At 38.6% G+C, this 24,224-nt stretch overlaps 1 protein-coding gene across 2 annotated transcripts in view; it reads left to right on the top strand.

The window, feature by feature from the left end:
• The first annotated feature begins 1,404 nt into the window (after positions 1-1,404).
• Positions 1,405-24,224, top strand: part of CDH8 (cadherin 8) — a 147,315-nt gene continuing 124,495 nt past the window's right edge. Inside the window, exons 1-3 of one of the 2 annotated variants that reach the window (XM_040571362.1) lie at positions 1,405-1,796; positions 16,472-16,562; positions 16,656-16,918. In XM_040571362.1, coding sequence (XP_040427296.1) covers positions 16,481-16,562; positions 16,656-16,918 — 345 coding nt within the window. In that variant the 5' untranslated portion in view covers positions 1,405-1,796; positions 16,472-16,480. Of the gene's footprint in view, positions 1,797-16,471; positions 16,563-16,655; positions 16,919-20,506; positions 20,617-24,224 lie in introns of those variants that run through there. The other variant, XM_040571363.1, reaches the window with a different exon arrangement.

Raw genomic sequence — 24,224 nt, 5'->3', positions numbered from 1 at the left:
GCTGTAGATGGATCTTTAGAGACAGTCATCTTATTTCTTTGCTTAAGATTACAAGACTTTCAGATCATATAGATGAGTTGAAAATGACCACCCTTCAAATAAAGTTGAACAAACCTCATTCAATGCTCGTCTACAGCTGTAGAATGTAGAATGATGAGGAAAGTGAGTGCACTTAAACCTTCCACAACACTGTTAGTGAATTGTTGGACCAGTTTAAGAGTCAGTCTGTACCTTCTGATTCTAACAATACTGATCCCTTATCTGTTGGTAAATGTTAAATGTGTGGAGGGTGGGAAGGCGATGTTAACTATGTAGATCAGCTTTCTAACATTAAATATAAAGCATTTCATCTGCTCATAGATGGTATGTGCACCATAAAACAGAAGACAACTAACTCAGTTGCTAAAGAAGGTGGGCAAAGGGCTCGCTGCTCTGTTGCCTCCTGTGCTTCCCTCCCCAGGTGCACTCGGCTCTCAGCCCTACCTGGAGCCCTGCTGAGTCTCAGACGGCCGAGCAACCTTCAGCCCTTTGAAGCCAACAGGCACTAGGGGTACTTGGGCCTCGCTGTCCCTTAGACCCCTTCCAGTACTCGCCAGGATGGGACTGCACAGGATCCCAGTGCTGTCCTTTGCAGAGGGTTTGGAAAGGGGGTGATGGTGAACAACTTACTGTACCACGGTTGCCCTTCAGCCATCTCTTGCCGGGGGGAGAGACGGTCTTGGCTCTGTTCTGCTTTTATGCTGCTTCAGCCTTCTGCTCTGAAATTTGATGGCCACCCTTGGCTTTAAGACAGTACAGGAGAAAATTTAAATGCCTGCGCTTCTCTGGGCTTTGTTTGCAAGAGGTGCTTAAATAACGCCTTCCCAAGCCCCAGAGTGCCTGCCGGTGTCTCCCGCAGGCTCTGCCACAGATGAACAGCTGCCTACTGTCCCACCCCGCCGCTTCTTGCCCTTCCCTGTCCCTCTCTGGGCTCCCTTCTCCTCGCCGATCCCGCCGCCCTCCCCGTGCCGCAGCCCCGGCCTCCCCTTGGCGGCGGGAATCACCTCAGAGGTTGGGGGCTCCTTCCCTCGCCTCCTCCTTCCCTCCCGCCGCTCCGGGCACATCCCAGCCCCGGTGGGCTGCTCCCTAGGGACCCCGCTTTTCTGAGAGCGGCCCCCCATCATCACCACCACCCCCTGGCGCCCTCCTGCCCGGCCTGAGGGAAATGCCCCGGCTCGGAGTTAGCGCCTGCCGCCGCTCCCCGGGAACGAGTGGCTCCGCGGTGTGTGGAAAAGTTGTGTGCTTACCGGGTTAAAGGCTGGCTGGGGGGGTGCGAAGGAGAGGGGCCCAAAAAAAAAAAAAAAAAAAAAAAAAAAAAAAACGCCCAAAACTGCTTACATGAATTTCTAAGCGCTAGACCTGCCTCCGAGATCAGCCCAATAAGAGCTGTCAGGGGAGGCTCCCAGCTCACTTTTCCACATCACTTCACAGTTACATTTGGCAGGCAGGCACGTTGGAGCGCTCAGAGCCGGAATTAGTGGATTTATTTGGAATATCCCTGCTTTCCTGGAGACGTGCTGCTGCCAGTGGCTTGTGCAAAGGGAGAAATTAATAACTGCACTTTAGCATGCAGGCACAGAAACCCGAGAAGCTAAGTAACCAACATCTCCTCCAGCATCAGCAGCCTCAAAAAGCATGAAAAGAAGATCTGGAGAATCCTGCCTATTCACAGGGACTGCCTAATGTTTTTTTACCTCACGCTTTCAATCTGTGTGTGAAGGGGCTGTTAGCAAGCTGCTTCCTTGGTCCTTGAAAGAGTGAGTATTCATTTTATTAGTGTTATTTATGTCTCGCTGGCGGAGGGCTGTCTCTCTGTAGATTTCTTTTTGACTTAGTGCCTGTCTGTGTTCTCGCAAGGTGCACTGTGCAAGTGCCTTCCTCCTTAATAGGTACGGTATTAGGCTGAACTATAGTGGCTCATTAAGTCAGATCTTTGAAAATTCCTGATAATGAAAATGTCATGGGATGGTAGTTAGCATTTATTTTTTCCCCTTGGGAGGAGGAGTGGTGGTGATGGTGGTGTGGCTATTTCTCTTTCCTTTTTTTTTTTTTCATCCCTCCTCTAAAGGATCAGGAGGACTTTGGATCAGAGAGGGTTGTTTCCAAGACTAGAGAACCCATTTCTTCTCCTTGGTTTCTCATTTGGTACAATAAATCTTTGGGCTATTTCACTGTGTTGAATAGATGCGGGGCTGCATTCATGCATTGAAATAGATTGCAGTTTTCGTGCTGAGAATAAAAATCACCCACTAGCCAGATATGTAAATGAGGGAGGAGGAGGCTGGAAGAACCATAAGGGGGGGAAATCCCCCTGATTTATCACCACCTTCCTCCCCCCAAGCTTTCCACCCTTCAAATAGATAAATAAGTAGAAACAATATGATAGCTTCCTTTCCTACTTTCAGAAAGGAAAGTATCTCAGAAACGCTCTTCCTCTTAGAAGCTGAGAGGGGAATGAATATTTAGCTGTAACTAGCCAAGAGTCATCTCTGTCCCACAAGTTGTTTTGCTTCCCTGTCTCTGGTTGACTAAACAGATAATGCAGCCAGCTGAAACTTCGGAGAGGGAAAAAGCCCCTTAGCTCCAGTCACTCATTAGCTGCATCACTGCTAAGGCTCCCAGAGAAGAAATGCAGGAGTCTGTCGACCCCTGAAGCCAGCTCTTCCACTGAACGCTTCCTCTGCTCTTTAAGGAAGGCAGGGGAGTAACACATCCCTAGATTCTGCTTGGCTACAGTATCTGCTGGGTAGCAGCATCCCGGTCGGGAGACTGGAGCTGTCAGCATCCCTGCTAGACAGCATCAGACCTGTGCACAGTGCTTGGCTGGGGAGCCTGGCAGGCGCAGGATCAGGGTATAGAACTGCAAAGCTTCAGCACAGAAAACCGATGGCAGTTTCTCTGTGGATATTATAGAAGAGATTAACTCAAATCCTTATTCAGACAGTGCCTACCGCCATGAAGGTGACACCACTTAACGCAGGCAGGAATTCCTTTGTGGTTTGTTGCTGTTCAGTCATGTCTTGAATCTGTTTCAATTCAAACAGTTTGCATTCAGTACTAGAGTAAATAGAGTGGAATCTATCCAACCTGGCAGGTAACGGTGTTACACAAACCTGTTTGTGTTGCCAACAGGTATCAAACTCTATGCACTCACTTCTGCCTCCTTCTTCCCCTGTTTCAGACAGGCACAAACGCACACGCTCTGTTTCATGTAAATGACTCTGTCTTTCTTTCCTCTGAATGTAGGAATAAATATTAAAATTTTCATAAAGGCTGACGCTTTTAAACAGCCAACTTGATCGCATAAATGGCTAGTCATTTGTCTCTGGGTATTGCTGCCAGATGTTTTTTGGGGGGCTGGTGATTGTGAGAAATCAAATAACGTTAACTGTTTATTGTTTCAAATCTACCACATTAGTGCTTAATAGAAGGGAAGCTAACAGCTGCTTACTTCAGTTTCAATTAAAGAATAGAGCTGATAACTACCGAAGCTATAGATAAAGAATCCTCTTAACTTTGCTTATCCTCTTTTGTAAATTCTTGAAGTTTCTCTGCAATAAGGATGAGGAGAAATATGCAATACTTTTGTATGAATGGTATTCCTTGTCTAGGTTCAACACCAGACTGTTATGAACAAGAGGAGACTTCATGATAAGCTTCTCAGTAAATATAAATAAATAATAAATACATTTGGAAGACTGAAAAATTACCCCAGCGTGCCCTTCACCTACCTTAAAAAAAATGATAAAGCAGCTAGAAGAGGTTAGTATTTTGCATACTTGTGTATTTATCAAATTTCACATCCGTAAAACGTGATAATACCAAAAACCAAAAGTTCTCTGTAGTATCACCTCCCAACCTAATTGTATGAATATCTGAGACAGGAAAACCCTAGGAAGGGAACCGATTATTATGTAATATTCTAGTCTAAGGTTTTCATTTGTTCGGCCTTATTGTTCTACCTCACTGCATATAGAATGAGCGCAGCCTTCTGCTAACTTCCTCTTAGGCTTACTATTTATTAGCTCTCCCTTTTTTGTAAAACTTGCATCCTGGCTGCAGAGAACTTCAGTTTGCATGCCCAGTTGTAAGCTGAGGGCCTTCAATGTCCTCAGAGATTGAAGTATTTATGGAAGTAGGTTCTTAAAATATACAGGTGAGCAATTTGTTAACTGAGCAGGCTGCTAGCCAAGAGAGTAACTTGGGTCGTTTTTTACGAGATTAAAAAAGTAAGAAGTATGTGTGTCTGAACAAACACAGCTGCCTTTAATAAGAAGTATCCATGTATAGGACATCTTTTCCTTTCATACCTTTCATTAAAACAAACAAACAAACAAACAAACAAAAAAACAAAAAACAAAATCTTTGTGAGAGATAGAATCCTCCTTAGACAAAGTCACTCTGATTTTTCAGTATAGTTCATTCATTCCCATCAGCTACTGAGGTCCAAAACAGAGTTGTAAATGGGGAAGTGGTCCCACAATCAGATTTAAATTGATTTTCTTTGTCAATGGTAATCTTTATTTTTTTTTCCAATAATACCACACCTTTAAAATTAATCCATTAATTGATCTTTGGACGTTTTATTTATATCACTATGAAAACATGCTGTAGTCTTCTTTATTAGAAAAAAATATATTTAAATCCTTTCTTCGGTATTTAGAACCATTACAGATAAGAACAAATAATTGCCTGTAGATATAGATTTATGTCTCTTACCGCTTGAAGTACTCCCTGAATTTTCACTCTATTTCTTATCATGTACTTGCAGATTTTATCTTTTAAAGCACTCATTTTGGAAAACCTAAGTGCCCTAGAGACTTTAGCTGGGACTTTTTCAGCCACTTACTGAAAATGGGGACCTGGAATACCCCCATTTGACCCATGTTAGATATAGATAATTTCGTTTCCAAAAGTTGAGAGACTTTTGGGAAAGTAAGACAAGGGGAAAATAAGCTGACCTCTAAATTTCTGAATGAGATGTGAACACATACTGTAATCTCTTTATGCTATAAATCTCCAAGTGATGGTTATGAAAAACAGAAAGGCACAGCTTATGTTATGTAGTATAAATGAGTGTTTTTATAGCATATCCAAGAACCGTAAGAGATACTGTATATCTCAGCAGTATTCATTTTGTGTTCTGTTGTCCTCTACAATGTCATTAGTCTGACCTTTTGGATATACTATTAATAATGACAATTGTGTGTTTACAGTATACACCTGAGTTATATCTGCATTCCTGAAAATCATATAAGAGTCTTTCAACCATGAATTTAAAATAACACCAAATTCTTTCAGTGGGAGGGAAATGCTAAACCATTTCGAGCTTGGAACACTTTAAGCATCATCGCTACCATAAGATCACATAAATAGAATTAAATTAGATGATGGAAACTCAACGTTTTTCTTAGTGTTGTTGCCATAGAAAAGGTGGCTCACTTCATAGCTTTCTGAACATAACTGTTTGAGCAGTAGATAGAAATAGAACAAAATAAAGTCCAAGTCAGTCTGAGATTTCAAATTTATATATACATATTTTTCCTCTCAGATAGATCTCTTATTCCTTTTGTTTTGGAATCTGTTCAGTAGGTTTCTCATTTTGTCAACCAAGTAAATAACACCAACACAGTGGCATTTCAACTGTATTAATACAATTTTGCCTGCAAAAAGCACTGGGGACTAAAGTGCTACATGCAAGCTGAAACGGAAAGATGACTTCTGATCCAGTTCAGTACCAATGGATAGAGTTTAAAGCAGCTAACTCCAGGCAGGAAACTGATTCCTACTTTCTAGGCATGAGACTGTAACTTTTATCCATCAGTTGCAATGATAATACTCATAGAATTGATCCTCCACGGTGTGCAGCATGATATGTCTTGTGAAAATAATTTGAAATTGAGGATGATCAGCACCTTGCTCAGACTTTAAATTACTAATGTGTACCAATCTTAGATCCAAAGAACCAAAACCTTCCACAAGAAGCGTCTACTGAACCCTGTGGTGCCTAAGTTATAGACTGCCTCAAAAAGGTGTTGCTCGGTGTGTCTTGCTCAGATCTTTGCAACCAGCTGTGGGAGTTGAAAAATATTATGAAAACAGCCACTCTTGGCGGTCATTAATTCCTTGCCTCAACTTTCTAATATATTCTATTTTCATTTGAAGTAGCTTACTCTTAGGAAGCAATGAATGCTTAGACTAATTTGAAGAACACAGAATAACATTTAAATCCATTTCCTTTGCAGTCACTGATTATTGTAATTACAGATATGTATATATTTAATATATATGTATAAAATCATTATGTTAGAGCCCCTAAATGCTAATGCAGATGACCTGTATGCATTCACAGGTAGTGCTTTTCATTATTTGTTTTTTGTTATTAAGCAATGCTTTAGGTGTGAACCCCTCTTATGGATTGAATGTAATAGCTGTGATTGTGTTTTCAGAACAAACCATCAGAACTTAATGCTAGTGAAATTTTTGTTGGATTCTGTATTGCAGTCTATGAGCTTTATTTTTGTGCTTTTCCAAAAGTCAGATTAAAAATAAAAAGCAAACGAAATCCATAAAAACCTCAATGTGGCAAAAGAAAAAAGAAAAATATGATCATGTTGCAAGACCCCAATTCTTTACCATCAACTTTAATGAGTTGCTTGGAAAACTGCAATCAACTTCAAAAATGCAAAATTAAAATCCTTCACCTCTTACTTCATCTGTTTCAGCAAAAAGATTTGAATAAGTTTACTGCAGCAGTACTGTATGTAGTTAGAATAGTCCAGTTATGATCACATTTCTCCTTTTTTAGTTTATGTACACATTTGTGTGTGGCTGACAAGTTTATATAGCTTTCACTAAATCATGAGGAGCAGACGTGGTTTTTTAGTTTTAGTTTCATCAGATTACATGTCAGGAAAACTTGTGGGTTTTTCTTTAATTATTGTGTTTTGCTTAATTAAATAGAGAATATCTAACATTCTTTAAAGAAAACCAGTGAAAATGAGAGCTCTGTTCTATTAAAAAAAAAAAAAAAGGACCAGAAAAGAAGCCCAGAAAGCAAGATATTTATGTTCTCCATTAATATTTAAACATTTTTTCAGCAAGTACAGGATAAGCACATCCCAGCTGCTGAAACTCTCATGATAAACGATGCCCTAGGCAGAGCATGGTTAACACCTAATTCTCAGTCACAGGCCAATCTGTTTGCCTTTTTATGAGCTCTCTTCGTGTTGTGCACAACTTGCTTTTTTCCCTTCTCTCCTTTAAAAGTGGTATAGGTCTTCAAAGTATGTAATACGCCCTCGTAAAAACGAACCTTGGTTTGAGATGAGGTTGGCATGAGCTGGAGCTATTAAATCTGTATGTAACGCAATTCTGTTTTAGTCGAAGGAAAATCACTTTAATCTGGGGACTTTAGAGAATAAAAACGACTTTCTTCCTCTTACTACATATAGAATGAAAACAACGCAGATATGACTATTTTTGTCATGTTTAAGTTTCTGGACCACCTTAGCTGTTCAAACAGGTTTTGGCTTTCTTCTTTCTCCATTTTGAGCTAGTATCGTGAGCTTCTCAGCATGATGGCATGCGGTGAACTGATGTTCTGACACAGATCAGTAGGGTGTCTGACTCCCATACACCCGGAAAGAAATCTTTTTCTTTTTTACTTTTCTAAGTATAAGAAGCTGAAAGGGAAGTTCACAAATACTTTTTGTTCTATGGTAGACATAAAATAGCTATATTGTCATTTTAATGTCTATTCTTTTGGTATCAGCTGTCTTTTTTTTTTTTTTTTTTTTTTAAAAAAAAAAAGATATCCACCTAAAGTATTATGGATACTCATTTCTTTGGAGTGGAAATGCAATCAAACAAGTCAATTACTTCAATTGCAAACTCTGTGGAGCACATACTGCCTCTTTGTTCTGTGTCTGCACAATGTCTAGCACAGCTGGACTGATGACTGAAATTTCTGAGTGCTATACAATGCAAGTAATAATAAAATGTACCAGAAAAATAGTTCGGCAGTGCTAGCAATGCAACCTTTTTTATTATTTTATTTATTTAATTTTTTTATGCAGTCTGGTTTTATGAAGTAGTGAACACTTCTCCAGAGACTGACTGGTTTCTATACAAAGTATCAGAGCCTTGGCAGGTTTAACTTTGGCCCATATTGATTTTAGCATCAAAGCTTACCAAAACTATCCGCAATAAGAAATTCTGTTGATTTCAATAGAAGTTAAGCACTAACTCTTACATTTCTTTTTTAAAAATGAAAGTAAATATTTGACAAAAAGGAAAAGGTTTAGCTAATCACTAACATAAATTAGACCTTGTAGATATGATTATTAAAGAATATTCTGTTATCAAAGAACAAGGGCCAATTTGTTAAATTGTTTGATTAAAGATATATTTCAGTGTGATGCACATAGCATTTTCTCTATCTCAAAGCATTAGTCAGGTTGTGTAATGACCTATTTCCCGTAGCAGCTTCTTCTCTAGGACACTGGGACCCTGGTCACAGTGTTTTCTAATTAAGGGAGAAGAGTAAGGAAACTAAGGAGGAGGAATCTGTATCTTTAAAAAGCTTTTCTCATTCTTCCCTCTGCCTCTGAAACATAACCCTAAAACTGAAGTGACCAGCTTTTGCTAATAATAAACATGAAGGTGGATGAAGAACCTCTCCATTCAGTATTATAGGTCCATATAGTGAGGAAACCATTGCATTTCTGTACTTGCATGCATGTACCTGTATGTATAACCTCGGTGCAAGCATATGGATTCCATCTGCTGTATGTCCGATGTAAGGCCTGGTGAGCCCTGTGCTTAAGATGTTCCCTTAGCACTTAAAGCAAGTATAAAAACTTGCCTAATAACCTAAAGAACTGCTTGGATGTCTTTAAAGAGCAGCAATGCATGACTAAGTTTAGAAAACCTGGTGGCATATCTTTGCATAGTGAATTCCTCTGTGTGCGTCTGAGTAGGACAGAACATCTAAGACCAAAGGAAAGAGAGAGGTGGAGTCTGTTACTGTTGATGCTAAAATAAGTAATTCTTTAGATAACTGCCTTTGATTCACTAAGCAACTGTAAGCAAATTGCTACACAAAATATATAATATAAACTTGGACAGTTGATTTGCACCGATTGGCAGGATTCTTTCCTGCACATCTCTGACAGCATGAAATACTCTTCAAGTGTACATTACCCCGCATGCTAGTGCAGAATTAGCATAACATTTTCCTTCCTCTGAAATTTCAGGTGCTTTGCCTAGAGGAAAAGCCATGTGGATAATGCTGCTCTGTGTTGCAGTTAACTCCAGGTGACGTAACAGTCCCTTAAAATCACTGCTAGCCAGTGAAATTCAGAGCAGCTACCAAGTATAATTATGACTTGGGGCCATGCCTAGAACATGCACAGCCCACAACCTGGCTGCTGGCTCACCACCGAGCAGTGGTGTGTGCTGCAGGTGGCCGGGGTGGCTGGGAGCTCCCCTCCTGACAGACAGCCTCAGAACAGCACCTCTGGCTGCTGCTGAGCCCCTGGGAGAGGTTTCCGTCCCTAAAATCTGCCAGCATGGGTGGATGGAGCCGCATCAGACTGCCATGGCTATATACTAGGAGTCTGCCAGAGTTTTATTAAGTAGTTCCTCTGTCCGTAGCTGCTCGTTCCCTCCTCTTTTCCAGAAGTTACCCTCTATTCAGTTTTGTTGATTCAACCTTTTGTGTCTGCTCTCTGAAGTACATAGCCAAGCTTCATATGCTCTTAGGCAGCACAGCTGTTTTCAAAACTTTGTCGTTGTCCTGTAGTTTATAGGCTCTTCAGTTGTGCTGATGCAACTGCTCGTGCAGCCATGCTGTAAACTAGATCTGGGCAATGATCTGGCTTATAAATGTAAAGGAAAAGACTTCTTGAAACGAGGCTTTGGAATTTTTTTAAGCCGTGTCATTTCACTGATCTGGCTTTTGGTGTTGTCTCGCAAATAGCATAACGAAGGGGACTTAAACTGCAGTGAGGAGAGGAACTGAGAATAGAGAAGGATGATGGGACACATGCAGCTGGCATGTTGGGGGCAGGGGACTGCTAGAACCTCGTAAATTAGCATTGCTGTTGGTGGAAGAATAGCGTGAGCAATGGCCTAACCCAGCTCTGTCAAAATAATTTGGTTTAAAAGACACCTTCCTATTAAAAGCGTTTAAGTTAACGAGATCACTTTGACAGAACTGGGTTAGGGAGTGGCTGCCCATGCAATTGGCTGACAGATGAGAGAGGCAGTGAAGCCTGGTCTGGGCATACCAGGGCATGCAAGTGCCCTGGCTAGTGGGCGCTGCAAGCACATCTTTCCTACTGCCTGGTAGGGCACGTGGTTGCACTCTCAGTCCCTCTTCACCTCTCACTAAGGTGAAGAACTGTTTCTTACTTTAATTTTTTTTATGCATGTAAGTAGTCTTTATGCACATGAGTAATCTACTGGAAAGTAATTGTTGTTTATAGCAAAAAGTACTCATTGTTTTGCAGGAGAAACATGAGATGGCTGCAATTTAAAATCAAGTTCAGGTACAGCAGAGTGGATATGTGCTGGAAACAGGATGGGCGTGTAGCAAAGTTAGGGGACAGTGATGGCGTGATTATTTGTTGGTTATGGTGTCTCGATCTATTCTGATGGACTTTGGTTTTGCTCTGCTTTAATGACAAATTAAAATCTTCATTGCAGTTCTCTTACAAGTAGGAATGATTCCTACAAGTAAGACTGAAATGCTAGGGAGTGCGAAGGCCTTGTATTTTTACTGTTGAAAACTTAAGGCTTTCTGGTGCTGCTGAAAGAGGATCAATGGAGGAAAGATAATTGTGCTTCCCATGGTGGGAAGGCTTTGCATCATGTTGCTGCAATTGATGGAAAAGGACCCTGTCTGAAGCCTGGAGAAATGGGACTGGGAAGCCTAAGTGGTGGTGCCTAAGTGGTGGTGCAGCCCGTACCTGCAGTACTGAGGATACCTAAAGAGTGTAAAGAACAGGAAGAGCTGTGTGAAGCCAAAACAAAACCACAAAAGATACTGTAGCTGGTGTGGGGACAGAAAGGCAGGAAACAGAGAAACAGTTGGGGGGGGGGGGGGAGGGGCAGGGCTGGGGGGGGGTGGCTGACGGGGGGAGTAATTTGAACAATAACAAGGAATTCACAGATGTTAACAAAGAAAACGCCAAAAGGTACAAAATACGTATGTCTGTGTGCAGGCCATGAAGGTCCCGAGTTTGCAGCCCTATTGACAGGGGAAATGCAATACCTGATCATGAGCTGTGGGAGACTTGTGATAGTGTAAAGAGAAACTCAATGTTGCTTAATGAATTCCAAATAAAGGAAGTCACAAGATGTACATTTTTGTTAAGGGCACCTGATTAACCTTGCCATTTTATTCTCCTAATCTATATGAAAATCATTACCCACAGCTCAAATCATTTGGCAGAAATAAGGATCCTTATTTTTGGCAGAAATTAAATTCAATTTATTCTTTTGGACACGAAAGCCCCCGTGGGTCAGATGGAATTTCAAGGCTCCAAAGGAGACATGCAAAATGCAAAGGGTGCCTGCCTGCTGCCACGCCCTGCTAGCTGGAACTCTGGGCGATGGGTAAATGAACACCTGTCATCTATTGTTGGAGGCTGCTTGTGTTGTGATGCAGGTTGGCCTGTACTGAATAAGCATCAAGGGTAGGGATTATGGACAGAGAGATCTAAAACATTTCCACTGGAACTCCATTGACTTTATGTATCATTTACCTCATCATATAGTGACAGTTTGATATCAGTCTTCTGAATGCACGTTAAAGGATTCGTTTAGTGTCCGAAATCTAAAACGTTCTGTAAACTCCACAAAAACTTGCTCTAGGTATACATCACCAACTTTTCTCTGGCATCTATAGTGTAATTGATTTAAATAAAACAGCGTTTCAAGTTTTTTTTGTGTTCTTTTTTTTCCTTGTTTTTTTTTTTTTTTTTTTTTTTTCTGTTTTTAACTTAATAACAGCTGTTTAGTAATCGATAAAATATAACCTAATGAAATAGTGAGGTTGAAGGGCTTAGCTCTTGCTTATCACTATGAATAGTAAGGTAAATGCAGAATTAAATAAAAAAAAAAAAAAAAACACCTTTGTTGTAGATCTTACGATGACCCCATATGTCTCTTATGTGAACAAACACTAGAGTGGCTGTAAAATCTCAAACTAAGATCATGGTGTAAGTCAACGCACTAGCATTGTAATGAAGTGGTTTACTTGAGATAGATATTCTGTGGTTTGAAATCTAAAAATAAATTGATTTTTTTAAAGCTTTTTATGATCTTACTCTGCTTCTTTTTCACTAAGCAGTTTATATATAAAGCTACATTTTTTTAACCTTTGTTGTTTTTTTTTTAACAAATCTACTACATTCCAGTGGCTACATTTTAAAGCTACAAGCTGACTCTAAAATAACTGCAATGAAATTATTTCAGATATGCTAGGAACCACAAAGCTTCCCACAACAGGTTACACAAAAAGAGAACCCTCATCAGTTAGAATATCAACTATGACTACTGTCATACCTCATTCTGACTTGTCAAAATGAATTTTCTTGTACTAGTAATAGAATAATATTTTTCTAAAAGTTTATCAGCACATAGAATAAGTGGAAAACAAACTGCTTAGCTTTATCCCTATTTCTCTGTAAATTATGCATGGAGAACCAAATTTACAAATAGTCTTACATGTTTGAAACATAAGACGGTTTTCTGAACCTCTGCTATCTGGCATAGTGTGACACTTCTTTTCATCTATTTGTTATATTCTTTATATTTTAAATAGCACTTTCCCCTGTCAGTGGCACATGACCAACTGAGGCTGTTTTGTAAACAGCTTTTCTGAATTAGAGTTGTATCTGTAGCTGCATATATCATGTGCTATACTGGGAAATCACTTAGAGAACGGTGAGGTTTTGTTAATGAAAACAGCCCAGAGCCATTTTGCTTTTATCAAAAGCAACACAGTTTTATGAAGCTGGAAAGATGGTCTTTTAAGGGCCATGTGCTGGTACTCTCCCAGTCACTTAGCACGAAGTAGTTTTGGCTTCTTGGAGTAACTTCACCATCAGTCCATGCTCATCACTCCTTTAGACCCTGGTGTAACATGAGAAGGGAGAATATTTCTGCCATTTTTTCCTGACTCCAAAAGCTCCCTTTGCATGCGTCTGTTTAGTAGTGTTACAGTAGCCTGTTTAAGGAGCCTTATCGTGTGCTCCTACACATCTAAACCAGAGGATTATACCTGATTGTAACTCAGCGCTTCTTGATTTTCCTATTAGACTATGAAAATTGCAGGGACAAGCATTTAATGATGCATTCAATTGGTTCCCAGCTACATACATGGTGTTCTGCACCCAGGAATGGAGAAGGAAATTTATTTCCAAATTTGGACAAGAGATTTGGGGACAGTCCAATCTCCATGCATTGTACAAAGTAAATGCCACTGTTCACTGACAGAGCAGCCTAATGAGAGTCTGTTTCTCAGAAAGTTCCAACAGTCTAGGTTCAGCTGTAGAGATACTTACCAAGCTCTACTGTTAGAGGAGGATTATGTTTCCATGAAGTACATGGATCCGTGCAAAAGATTATTATTAATATTTTTTTACACTGCACTGCCTAGCACCTGCCTACGGGAAAGTTGGCACATGAGAATCTCTTACAGTTTCACGTTCACTGTGCTTGCATAATGGTACCCTTCCCTGGACTATTTCATTGAGTTAGGTCTGATGACATGGTGTGTGCATTATTAATATTTTTGGTGTGCTTTTGATTCGATTGCATTAAGGTATTGCTGAATAGGGAACTACCATGAGGACAGTCCAGTCACAGCGAGGCTTGATGCATTAGTGCTGGGGAATAGGACCGAAATTTGCTGGGATAAGTGAAGAGTAACAGGCAGGAAGTCTGGGGGTGGAAATGAGGAGTGATGCACTGAAGTGAACTTAATGCTTGCCAAAGATTCAGAGTAGCAGCTTGAAAAACAAATATCCTGTTCTTACTTCAAACAAAAATGTTTCTATGAGCATCATAGTGTTTTATCTCATTTGTTTCATCTCTTTTAGAAAAAGACAGCCTGTGCAGATTAATTAGGAATTGTTTTCAAAAAGCCTTTTGAATATGAAAGAGGTGCTTTACTTTATTATTACTTGGTCTTGTGAGTAGAAAAAAAAAAAGAAACCACTATAGCAATTTGAACTGGAAGAGTAAGAAAATCAGTCATGACCTACTTTGCTTCATTTTAAGGCTTTCAGGGACAAAGGTATAGCATAGTAGTTGGTTTCTGGTGGGCCTCCATTTCTGGGTCAAACATCACTTTGGATATAAACACTGGAGCTCCTCAGCGATGGAAAAAGACTCTTCAATTGTGCTTTCAGTTTATTGTCCCCGTTTTGAGTTTAATCCTGGGTACTGGTTGAAAATGATGGGTATTACTCTGTTTTACAGTGGTCTTATTTCTCCTGTGTTTCAATTCTTGCTCCATTGAAAGAATGAGAAAAACCTGTCTCAATGCACACACGCACAAGTCCACTCATGCCACAAGGATCCCACACAAACAAACTGTGCAATGCTGTCATTTCAAGTTTGGTTGATTCTCTCTTCTCCTACCTTCTACAGCCAAACGTGCTCCAAGAAATCTGGCCTTTTAACACGTGCCAGACAGTGGCAGCAATAGCCTCCCTTTAATTCTTGAGACCAAAAGTACTTTCAGAGGTGATTTGGCAGACAATTCCCATTGAGCAATTTGAGTGTTTGCTCCGTGTCCTTTTCTCTTCTCTGGCGTTTAGAGAAGGTGGAAATATTGAAGACCTCTCTTCCTTCTCTCACATTTTTCCCAAAAATTCATTGCAAAAGCACATTGTATTCTCTGATTTCTTTTCTTTCCATCTCAGTTGGCAATGAGGCCTAAATGATGTTTCTAAGCTACACAGTTACTTCCGTAATGGGTATTCACCTCATTCTTGATGCATTGTCAAAGCACTGCGCTATTAGCTTACCATTCTTCCATGGTACTTGAGATATTGAGTTTTAGTTTGATAACAGCTCTTCTCCCCTTTTAAGAAGACAAGTTTCTCACAGTTTCAGATTTTCATGCAATACATTTCACAGTTGCTTTGGCAATTACTGAAGTTTAAAAAAAATGACTTTTTACATTGTTTGCTTTTAAAATAACAGCTAACATTTATTGGCATAATTCACATCTTCAAATATGTTCCTCCATGAGCGTGTCTGAATCCAAAAAATAAAAAACACAACCCAGCCCCCAGTAAACAGCCCCTGCAAGATTTCTGTAGTTCAACAACACTAGAAACTCATTTTAAAGGGAAAAAAACAACCTCGGGTATGGTGTAAGTTTGCGAGTAGGCAGTTCTGCCTTCCTAGTATACAGTGGTTTCTCTTGAGATTGCTTGGATATGAATCAGTCAATGAAAATGTATCAGGAATCTTTTTACAAAACTCCAGCCTCATTAGAGTAGCTGTAATGTAGCCCTTCTCCCTGAGCTGTGCTGCATTTATCTTGCTAAGTGATCTATGGCTGCGTTTCAGGTTTTGCCAATCACCATGGCATTAGCTAGCCCTGCTATGTTAACTTGCTTGTCCATTTCAGGGAACATTTATGCTGAGGTGAGACCTGATGTGGCCTTCTAATACACAGAAGGGTGGGTGGAGAAAGACAGACAAAATGCTCCCAAGTGTCTACCGAGGAAAATGTCTTTGGAATCAAATCTGACTGCGTGTTTTCTCTGAAAGTGAGAGAGAGACACCGAGAGTCCTATAGGGCAGACGTACATAAATGAGCTTACCTGGGCTTTGGTAGTGTTCCGTTTTGGGAATCATGGATTTCGCAGTGGACTTACCAGCCTTGTTCATCTACTGGGTTGTGAAGGTTTTGCTGAGCTCTGTGCTGTTGCAGCTTGATGATTACTGATATGAGAACGTACTACTGGAGCTTTACACGCTTAGCAGAAGCAAATCTATTTCTCTGGTGGAGGAAAAGAAGATAAGTCTATATGGAAGATCATTATTTTATTTGACTTCTCGTTATTTGAGGTGCTAAGCGTTTATGACCGCATAAAAAGTACAGGCTAGTAATAGGGCCAGAACATCTTTAGGCTCCAAGACAAACTACAAGTAAAATGTGTTCCTGAGTGTGTGTGAATACTCATCTGGGTCTTCCCTCACTATTGCAGGCAATGAAGGAATTTGCAGAACTGCTTAAGTTTATTTGTTTGTTTTAAACTATTTAATATACACTAGTATTGCATACTACAAATTGAAAACCTAACGTGGCTTGTTTATGATGTAAAAGTAAATGAGATCTTTCAGAACACTTTCCTAAGCTCTTTAGTCACTGATATGACCTTTTTTTTTCTCCCCCCACCAGGAATCTTTAATGACTGGAAAACTCAATGGATCATGTTTTTATAATCTAAGCTATTTTTACATTGACTGTGCTGTAAACACATGGAGGAGCTGTAAGTAAATGTTCTGTACTGCATGATGAATTGGATTGCTACAGTCTGGAGGAAAGCAAAATAATAATTTCATTTCTGTGGTGATTTGCGTAGCTTGTGGTACAATGCCAGAAAGACTAACGGAAATGCTTATGGATACATGGACTCCATTAATAATATTATGGATTACTGTACTTCCTTCCATTTTTATGGCTCCAATGAATCAATCTCAAGTACTACCAAGTGGATCCAGTACAGGACTAAAAAGGCTAACTGAAGAACAAAGGGTTTTGAACCGCTCCAAGAGAGGCTGGGTTTGGAATCAAATGTTTGTATTAGAAGAATTTTCTGGACCTGAACCAATACTAGTTGGCCGGGTAAGGCAACATTCATTTTTTTTTTCTCTGAATATGTAAATGTATAGCTTGTGAAGGTCTTCAGTCATTTGAACTCTGCTAAGAAATTCAAATTTGAGGTGCTCTGTCATTCTGAAATTCTTCCCTAATATACATAAATTTGTGCTTTAAATATGTTTTTCTGGTTAGTTAGCCCACTATTTGCTCTAAAATTATACATATTTCATTTTTATGACAAAAATGCATGAGCATGTACACATCCTTTCTTTTATATCATTAGTCATCACTCTGCATCTCTATCAGGTGCAGACTCTTCACTAAAGCAGCTTTTAGTAATACGTTACTTTGATTTCAAAATATGTTCCTATTTGTTCATTCAAAAAGGTTGTTACTCTTATAGGTCATTTTCTGTCTCCAGTCTGATTACACAGAATGTAGTTATGCTTTGAGGATTTTGTAAAAACAATAACAGAAAAAAAAAATCACAAAGCAAAGTGTGGTATATATGGCAAAGTACAAGGTGCTAGTTTATAGGGAAATTCTGATATACATGCATATGAAATAACATTATTGTGACAGTTTTTTTAGTTTAGTTTCAAAGTTAGGGAGACGAAAAGAACAGAAGGAAAATTACCATGTTTTTCCTTGTGTTCTAGTTTGACTGTTGCCTTAAACCTCTGATTCTTGCCATGCATTAGCTTATTCATAGCTCTGTGTGTTACCCCCAACCAGTGAATCAGACTTGCACTTTCTCTAAAAAGAGATCATGTGCCATCTGCATTCACAAGGAATGAATTATCTTAGAATTACTCTTAGGAAAGAATTATCTGATCCTGAATACGTCTGGCCTACAGTGAGAAATTATAAATACTGTGTATGTTTATCTCTAAATTTCAGTTCCTTTTTAAAAAAACAGGCAAATTGATGTATTTCTTGGCCACTAAAATTGTGTACCAAACTGATGGATGCAAACCAAACTGATGGATGTCAATTAACCTTGTGATAATTTTGGAAATTCTCTGGGTAAATGACCAGCATATAGGATCATGTAGAGAGTATCAACCACTATACCTATTATCAAAGAAATTATAGGTCAAGCATATTTCTAAGTTTTCCCTACTGTATTCAATTTGTAGCCTAAACTTAGGGTCAGACAGCATAATAAACTTTAGATCCAGTAGCTATCAAGAGCTATGTTAATTTACATTTAGATAAGGTATTGTTGATCTGTTCTCATTTGTTTTTCTTTGGTCAGAAAAATCTCAATTTCAGAGGGACAGCAATATGCTTATTTCAGATGTTAAAATATTTTCTTAAACTATTTTCTCCAACCTGTTCTTTTCAGAGTGTGTTATTACCTATTTACGTAAGCTTTTAAAATAATTTTCAGTTGATTTTAAGTAGTTGGGGAGATTCCTTAGTTTGTGCTTTGTAATAGTTTGATTTTAAAGGCGCATCTGAGTCTTGAGATTTCTACAATATAAGGTGTTTTTTTTTTTTTTTTATGGATATAATATCCTGAATTGTTCAAGTCATTAGTGAACAGAAGCCGGTGGGTTAAACAAAGCCAAACCGATAAAGACATTATCCCATCTTCTGCTGGCATTTAGAATAGAATTAGCTACTCTAAAATGCTGTGACGGTCTATTTGTTGAGACTGCTGCATAATTAAAACACCACATGATATAGATGGAAAAGAGCAAAAAGTGAAATTTGCTCCCATAGGGAGAAATCCATGGTTTATTCCTGAAAGTGGCTTAAAACATTCTTGTAATTATCACTCTCTTTTTAAAAAAATTAAAAAATAAAAAATCATCCATATTTCTGATTTTTTTCCCTAAGGTTTGAGTACTACAGACACTTTCAAACTCTGCTGTAGTTGGTGGCCACAGAAGTCCTCCACATCTTGCCGAGATGCTCTTAGTCCTTCCTGACTTTAAAGTAGCAACTCCCTCAATCATAGTTCATGGCAATCCTTCTTCCCAAAACTTCAAGGTGTACAGAATGTCACGAGCAAAGTGCTCTCCTTTTCCATGAAGCTGGGCTATGTTTTGTCCTCTGTCACCCTCATGGTTTCTTATCCAGTGCAATTGAAAAACAACCTTCTTTTCAGAACTCAGTAGATTTGCACTTACCTAGTTCCTCCTCATGTCTTTTCTACTTATATTCTTCCTCCAACCTGTCCATTTTGTCCGCTGCCAAAGGATTTTGCACAGCTGGGGTATCTCCTTCATTCTGTGCCTTTCTTTAGCAAGTATTTTTTTTGCCATATGACCTACCATTATTTAATTATTTGTTTATTTATTTCATCAGACTTTGAATACAGCCCACTCCATAAAATATTAAGCCTCTCTACAATAATTCGCTATAGCATATTATGGAGCGAATGCTACCAAACGTGTATGCTACCCGATAAACTGTATTTTCTGGGCATAGATGTGGTTCTGTGCCATTTTAGAGACAGTGCTGCCTGTAAGTTCCTTTTACATGTTTGAAGAACTAGTTTAATCTCCAAACAAATATATTCTTTCACAGTTCAGTGCTTCAAAGGGAACATTCTTGAAGCAAATCTAATTATGTAGATTTTGGTTGCGCATTTTGTCTCCTTATACACTATTACAGAGTGTAGATGGTACTTTTCATAGTCCTATGTAATTTGTATGAACAGGTAATTAGAAAAATACGTTTCTGCACTAACAGAAATAGTATGCACACAAGCAGAATTTAATCGCTGTTTTCAAGTACAACTTTACAGCACACTTCTCATCCCTAAAGAATTGCTAAGCATAATATTGATACTTAAATAATGCTTTTCAAGTCAGTGGGTGGAAAGGCAGTGACTAGAAGCATGCAATTCTAATGGAATGGAAACATACATCAGCAAAATAAAACTGAAAATTGATATTAATTAAATACAAACACAACACAAATCAATTTCTAAATAGAAGCCTGAATATAGAGTCCGTGCATTCATTCTGTTAGTTAAAAAGATCTCATGTTAAAGTTTCTGAAATACTGAGAAAGTTTAGTAAGACTGAATTTACAGAAAGAGGTAATATCTTTTATTAGGCTGCTAGGTTTTTCCAGGAGAAACAGCTTCTAGGCATAAAGACACTTCTTCAGAATTTTAAGTGTTGCAGTACAACTGCACAGTCTTCGAAGGCACATACTCATTGCTGTTCTGCATGAATATATATTAATAAATGTGTTCTCATTGTATTTGCTGTAATAAATGAAGTAATCAGGGATGAGACAAATAGGAGATTTAATGTGAATTCTTTTATAAAGCATGGTAGTTTTCTGCAGTGACAAGTAAAGGACGTGAGAGTATCTTTTGCTTTTATTCTTGAAGTTCTTACAACAGGTTTTAACAAGATGCACTTTTTATGTCACTTTTCACCATTAGATTGAATAGGACCAAGTTCAAACTTAAAATTAGCAGCTCTACTGGAGTTCACACACCTGTTAAAAAAAAAGTATATGAATACTTTTATCCTGAGTGATTTCAGAATATAGGAAGTTTCTTGTTTCCTTTTTTAGTCTGTACTAACATTGCGTTGTAGTTTGGCACATAGTATCCTACATTCCATATTGTTTTTATCTGTACAGGAAGAACTCTGTATGTGCATTTTGAGAAACCTACGAAGTAACCTTTTTCCTGTTGATGTGACCTACTTGGAATGAGTTTGATTTTGTTTGCAGCAATACAATGTAGAAAGGTAGATTTACAAATACCCTTTTGTACTTCTCTTTCTTTGCTTCATCCTCGGAAACGGGTACATGCTTTCCAAAGCTATTCGATCTACTTTAGAAGACTCCATACACTGTATATTGCTGTCAGCAGTTTGCAGACCTCCCAGTGGCTGACAACCTCATTCAACTGTAGAGTGATATGTCTTGTGACACTGTATGCTGTCCTTGTGGACTTGATTAGTTAGATAGAACTTTTACTTGATATACACTGCTGCATTTTCTCAGTCTCCTCTGCATGCATTTACTGCACCATGGCAGATGTGCTATGAAATCTGTGGTGTAGCAAATGCCACTGTTCTTTCGCTGGAGACAGCCACTGAATTCTCAATGAAATAGGTAATATAGTTAAGAAGCATTAAGAAATTAGGTTTTGAGTATGCTATTTTAGCTCCTGTTTTATGGTAAATGTGATTTTTTTGTTTTTGTTTTGATTGCTGCTTTTTTCTTTTTTTTGTGTGTGTGTGTGTGTGTGTTTTAAATGGGATAGGACACAGTTTCATAGACATTTTCAAGCAAAAACCGTGGATAGTTAATGAATTAATGGCTGTCATTTGTAAGTACAGTGCAAAGAGAGAACATAAAAGAAGATGAAGGTGACAAAAGTCCTTGTCTCATATTCCCTGACTTAACACTAAATGAACCAGCAATTGAGTCCAGCCACAGAAGAACACATCAGTCAGATTGGTGCTGTTTCCGTGGTATCACTGCTCCTGGAGTACTCCCCAGTTTCTCCCAGACCTTCCCCAGACGTTTTTAATTTACCTATTTCCAGTCTCCAAGTAATATTTTTGCACGTTTTGCATGCCGTCTGTGATGAGATTCATGAAATGACCAGGGAAGACCTGCAGCTCTGTCATGCACAGCCGCAAAGTCACATCTGTGGCTTGTGGTCGGCAGTAGGGCTGTGCTAGCTCTTGGGAAGTTGCTCTGAAATCCCTGGACCGGGATGGAAACAAACCCCACTGAGTTAGTGAGACTCAGACAGAATGTGTCCAGGTCAGCTCTTTCCTGTGGTGGAGTCTCCTGTAGTTTTTAATCTGTGACCAGGGAGCTTGTCTTCCTTCCTTCTGACTTGCATGACATGTCTCTTTTCACTCCATTAAATGGAGATTTCTGTATGGTTTGTAGAATCAGGGAGCTAGGCAACTCCTGCTATTCAGAGCAATGAAGATTTTTCCCTTGATATATGGCACTTAGGTCCAGGCCTTTAGAGGAGAAATAATTTTCCTGTAGGAGGAGCAGTAGAGAGGCATGATGTTTTTACAGTTACATGCTTCAGGCTGTGCTACTGTAAAAACCAAACCTGGAAATGCAGAGAGCACTTATAAATAGCTTCAAGCTGTATGTTCTACATTATACATGTTTTATACAATCTTTGATTTCATTGCCAACATACATTATATCTCTTAACAGGGAAATGGTAGAATCTTACTTTTAAAAAATTTTAAATAGTTCTGTTGAAGTCCAAGGGATACATATATGCAAAGCAAACAAGGTTTTAATTAAACAAATTCTTTCCATATGTTTTGATTTTTTATTCCTGCAGTGAGCTTGTCTGCCTGAAAATGCTGTAGTGCTCAGTGATACAAAACAGAAATGTATACACCTAAGGATCTCATTACTTTAGGCATGAATTATGTGCTGTTTCCCTGAATGGAAGAAATCATGGTGAAATATAGGTGTAGTAAAGCCCTAGCATAGGTTTCATAGGGTATTATATGGTCCTATGTTAATGCAGTGTTAATGCAAAGTTTTCACACTCAGATCCTCCACTTTTCCTTCTTTTCTAATATACGCTTGTATATTTGCTAGCTATGATTTAAATATATGCCATAAAGTATTCAATATCTGAAATGTTGCAAAGTCAACATTGCTTTCTGAGCCCTAGATTTTTGTTGTTTTGCAACCATAATTACACACTAATTTTCCTACTTACAGTTAATAAAATCCCAGAAGCTGAAATGTATCATTTATTTTTCCACTGTATTCTTTATGGAAAACACTAATTCCCTGTGCCTCTTTTGTGCTTCTGAAGGAGATGGGATGGCTGTATACTTCACAGAACACTCCTGTTTACATGGGCTAAATCAGCTTAGTCAGCAGGAGTATAAGTAGCTCTGAGAAAAGCTCTTCTTAATTAAATATTGCTGTAAAGCCAATAAATATAGTATACAACATTTTATGTAAGCCTGATGAAAGTAGTATTTTCGAAACAAATATTCCTGAGTCTGCACAAATTCCATTAGTTTCTTTTTAACTAGGGACAGGCTCCAAGAAATATCTTCTTAAAATGTAATAAATTTAAAGAAGGATGAACAGTGTGAATCTCAAATCTCATTTCAGTATGTTTCTGGGAGTATCACCTACTAAGGTTGAACACTTTCATGTTCCTCCATCTCCAATCTTAGGGCAATATATAAACACAATTTGAGTTACAACTTAGAACACTTGCTTGTCAGCTAATACAGCTGGATTGGTAATAACTTCAAAGAGATATTTCATCAGATGCCTCCTATATTTCTACTTTATGCTATTAGAGCAGTAATGTAAGAAAGTGGCAAATAACCACTATGAGCCACTAAAATGGAAGACGCTTTAAGGAATGTCTGACAACACCAGATTGCTTATGAATCCTGCAGAATAAAGGGTCAATCTGCAAAACACCAGGCACCTTCTGAGCCATCTGTATTTTCTTTTTTTCTTTACGAAAGTGGGAACGCCTCTGTGATGTGATTTGCATATTGAATTTTAGACTTCATAGACAATAAGTATAGAATAACTTTGATTTTTTTCTTAAAAAAAAAAAGAGAGAGAGAGAGATGATTTATATATAGTGGATGTAATTACAATGTCTGCTTAGGCATTTGGGTCTCCTAATGTTACTTTAACATTATTAACACTTAGGTTTCCTTGTCATATTGTTCTAATGCTGCGAAAATTTCTAATGTTCCGAAAAAAGCAGGTAACACTGAAAATTGTTTTTGCTTGTGAAGAATTAGAACCTTGTGTACTTTTGCTCAATATATTGATCTAAACGTTTTATCTTTCTCTCAATGAATTGAAATGTTTTCCAAGTATACATGCAAAATGCTGATGTGACAGTATAAAAAATTAAGTAGAGCCTTCCACATGATATTCTGCAGATGTCCTATGGTTGTTTGGGCTTTCCAGCATTGTTTTTTAAAATGGTTTTCAATTTCTACCTGTAGGGCCCACCTCTGGTGCTGTCAGGATGCTTCAGTTCCAGTTGTCAATTTAACAACCAATTAGTGCCAATTGTGATGGTGGTTTTTTGCTAAAAGTGCGTCCTTTCTGAACTTGACAAACATATTTCCTGTATGCACTGAAAAGCTATCAGATAATAGTGACTTCCCCAAAGTGACAGGACACGTTGCCTTTTGACCAGTAAAGTGAATAGTTGTATTTATTATTATCAGGTCCTGATATGTTGTTCCTCAATATGTCAATGCTTCTTGTAATGAAAACCTTAAAAATAATTTTGCATTAAAGTGAGAAACACTTTGGGACTAACTCCTTTAGTGTCCATAGGCTTCCAGACAGATCTCTGGAGCTG

This window comes from Cygnus olor, chromosome 12, assembly GCF_009769625.2.
Source record: "Cygnus olor isolate bCygOlo1 chromosome 12, bCygOlo1.pri.v2, whole genome shotgun sequence".
NCBI classification, from domain to species: domain Eukaryota; kingdom Metazoa; phylum Chordata; class Aves; order Anseriformes; family Anatidae; genus Cygnus; species Cygnus olor.
The sequence above is the reverse complement of the archived record's forward strand: the minus strand, read 5'-3'. Positions and strand labels throughout refer to the sequence as shown.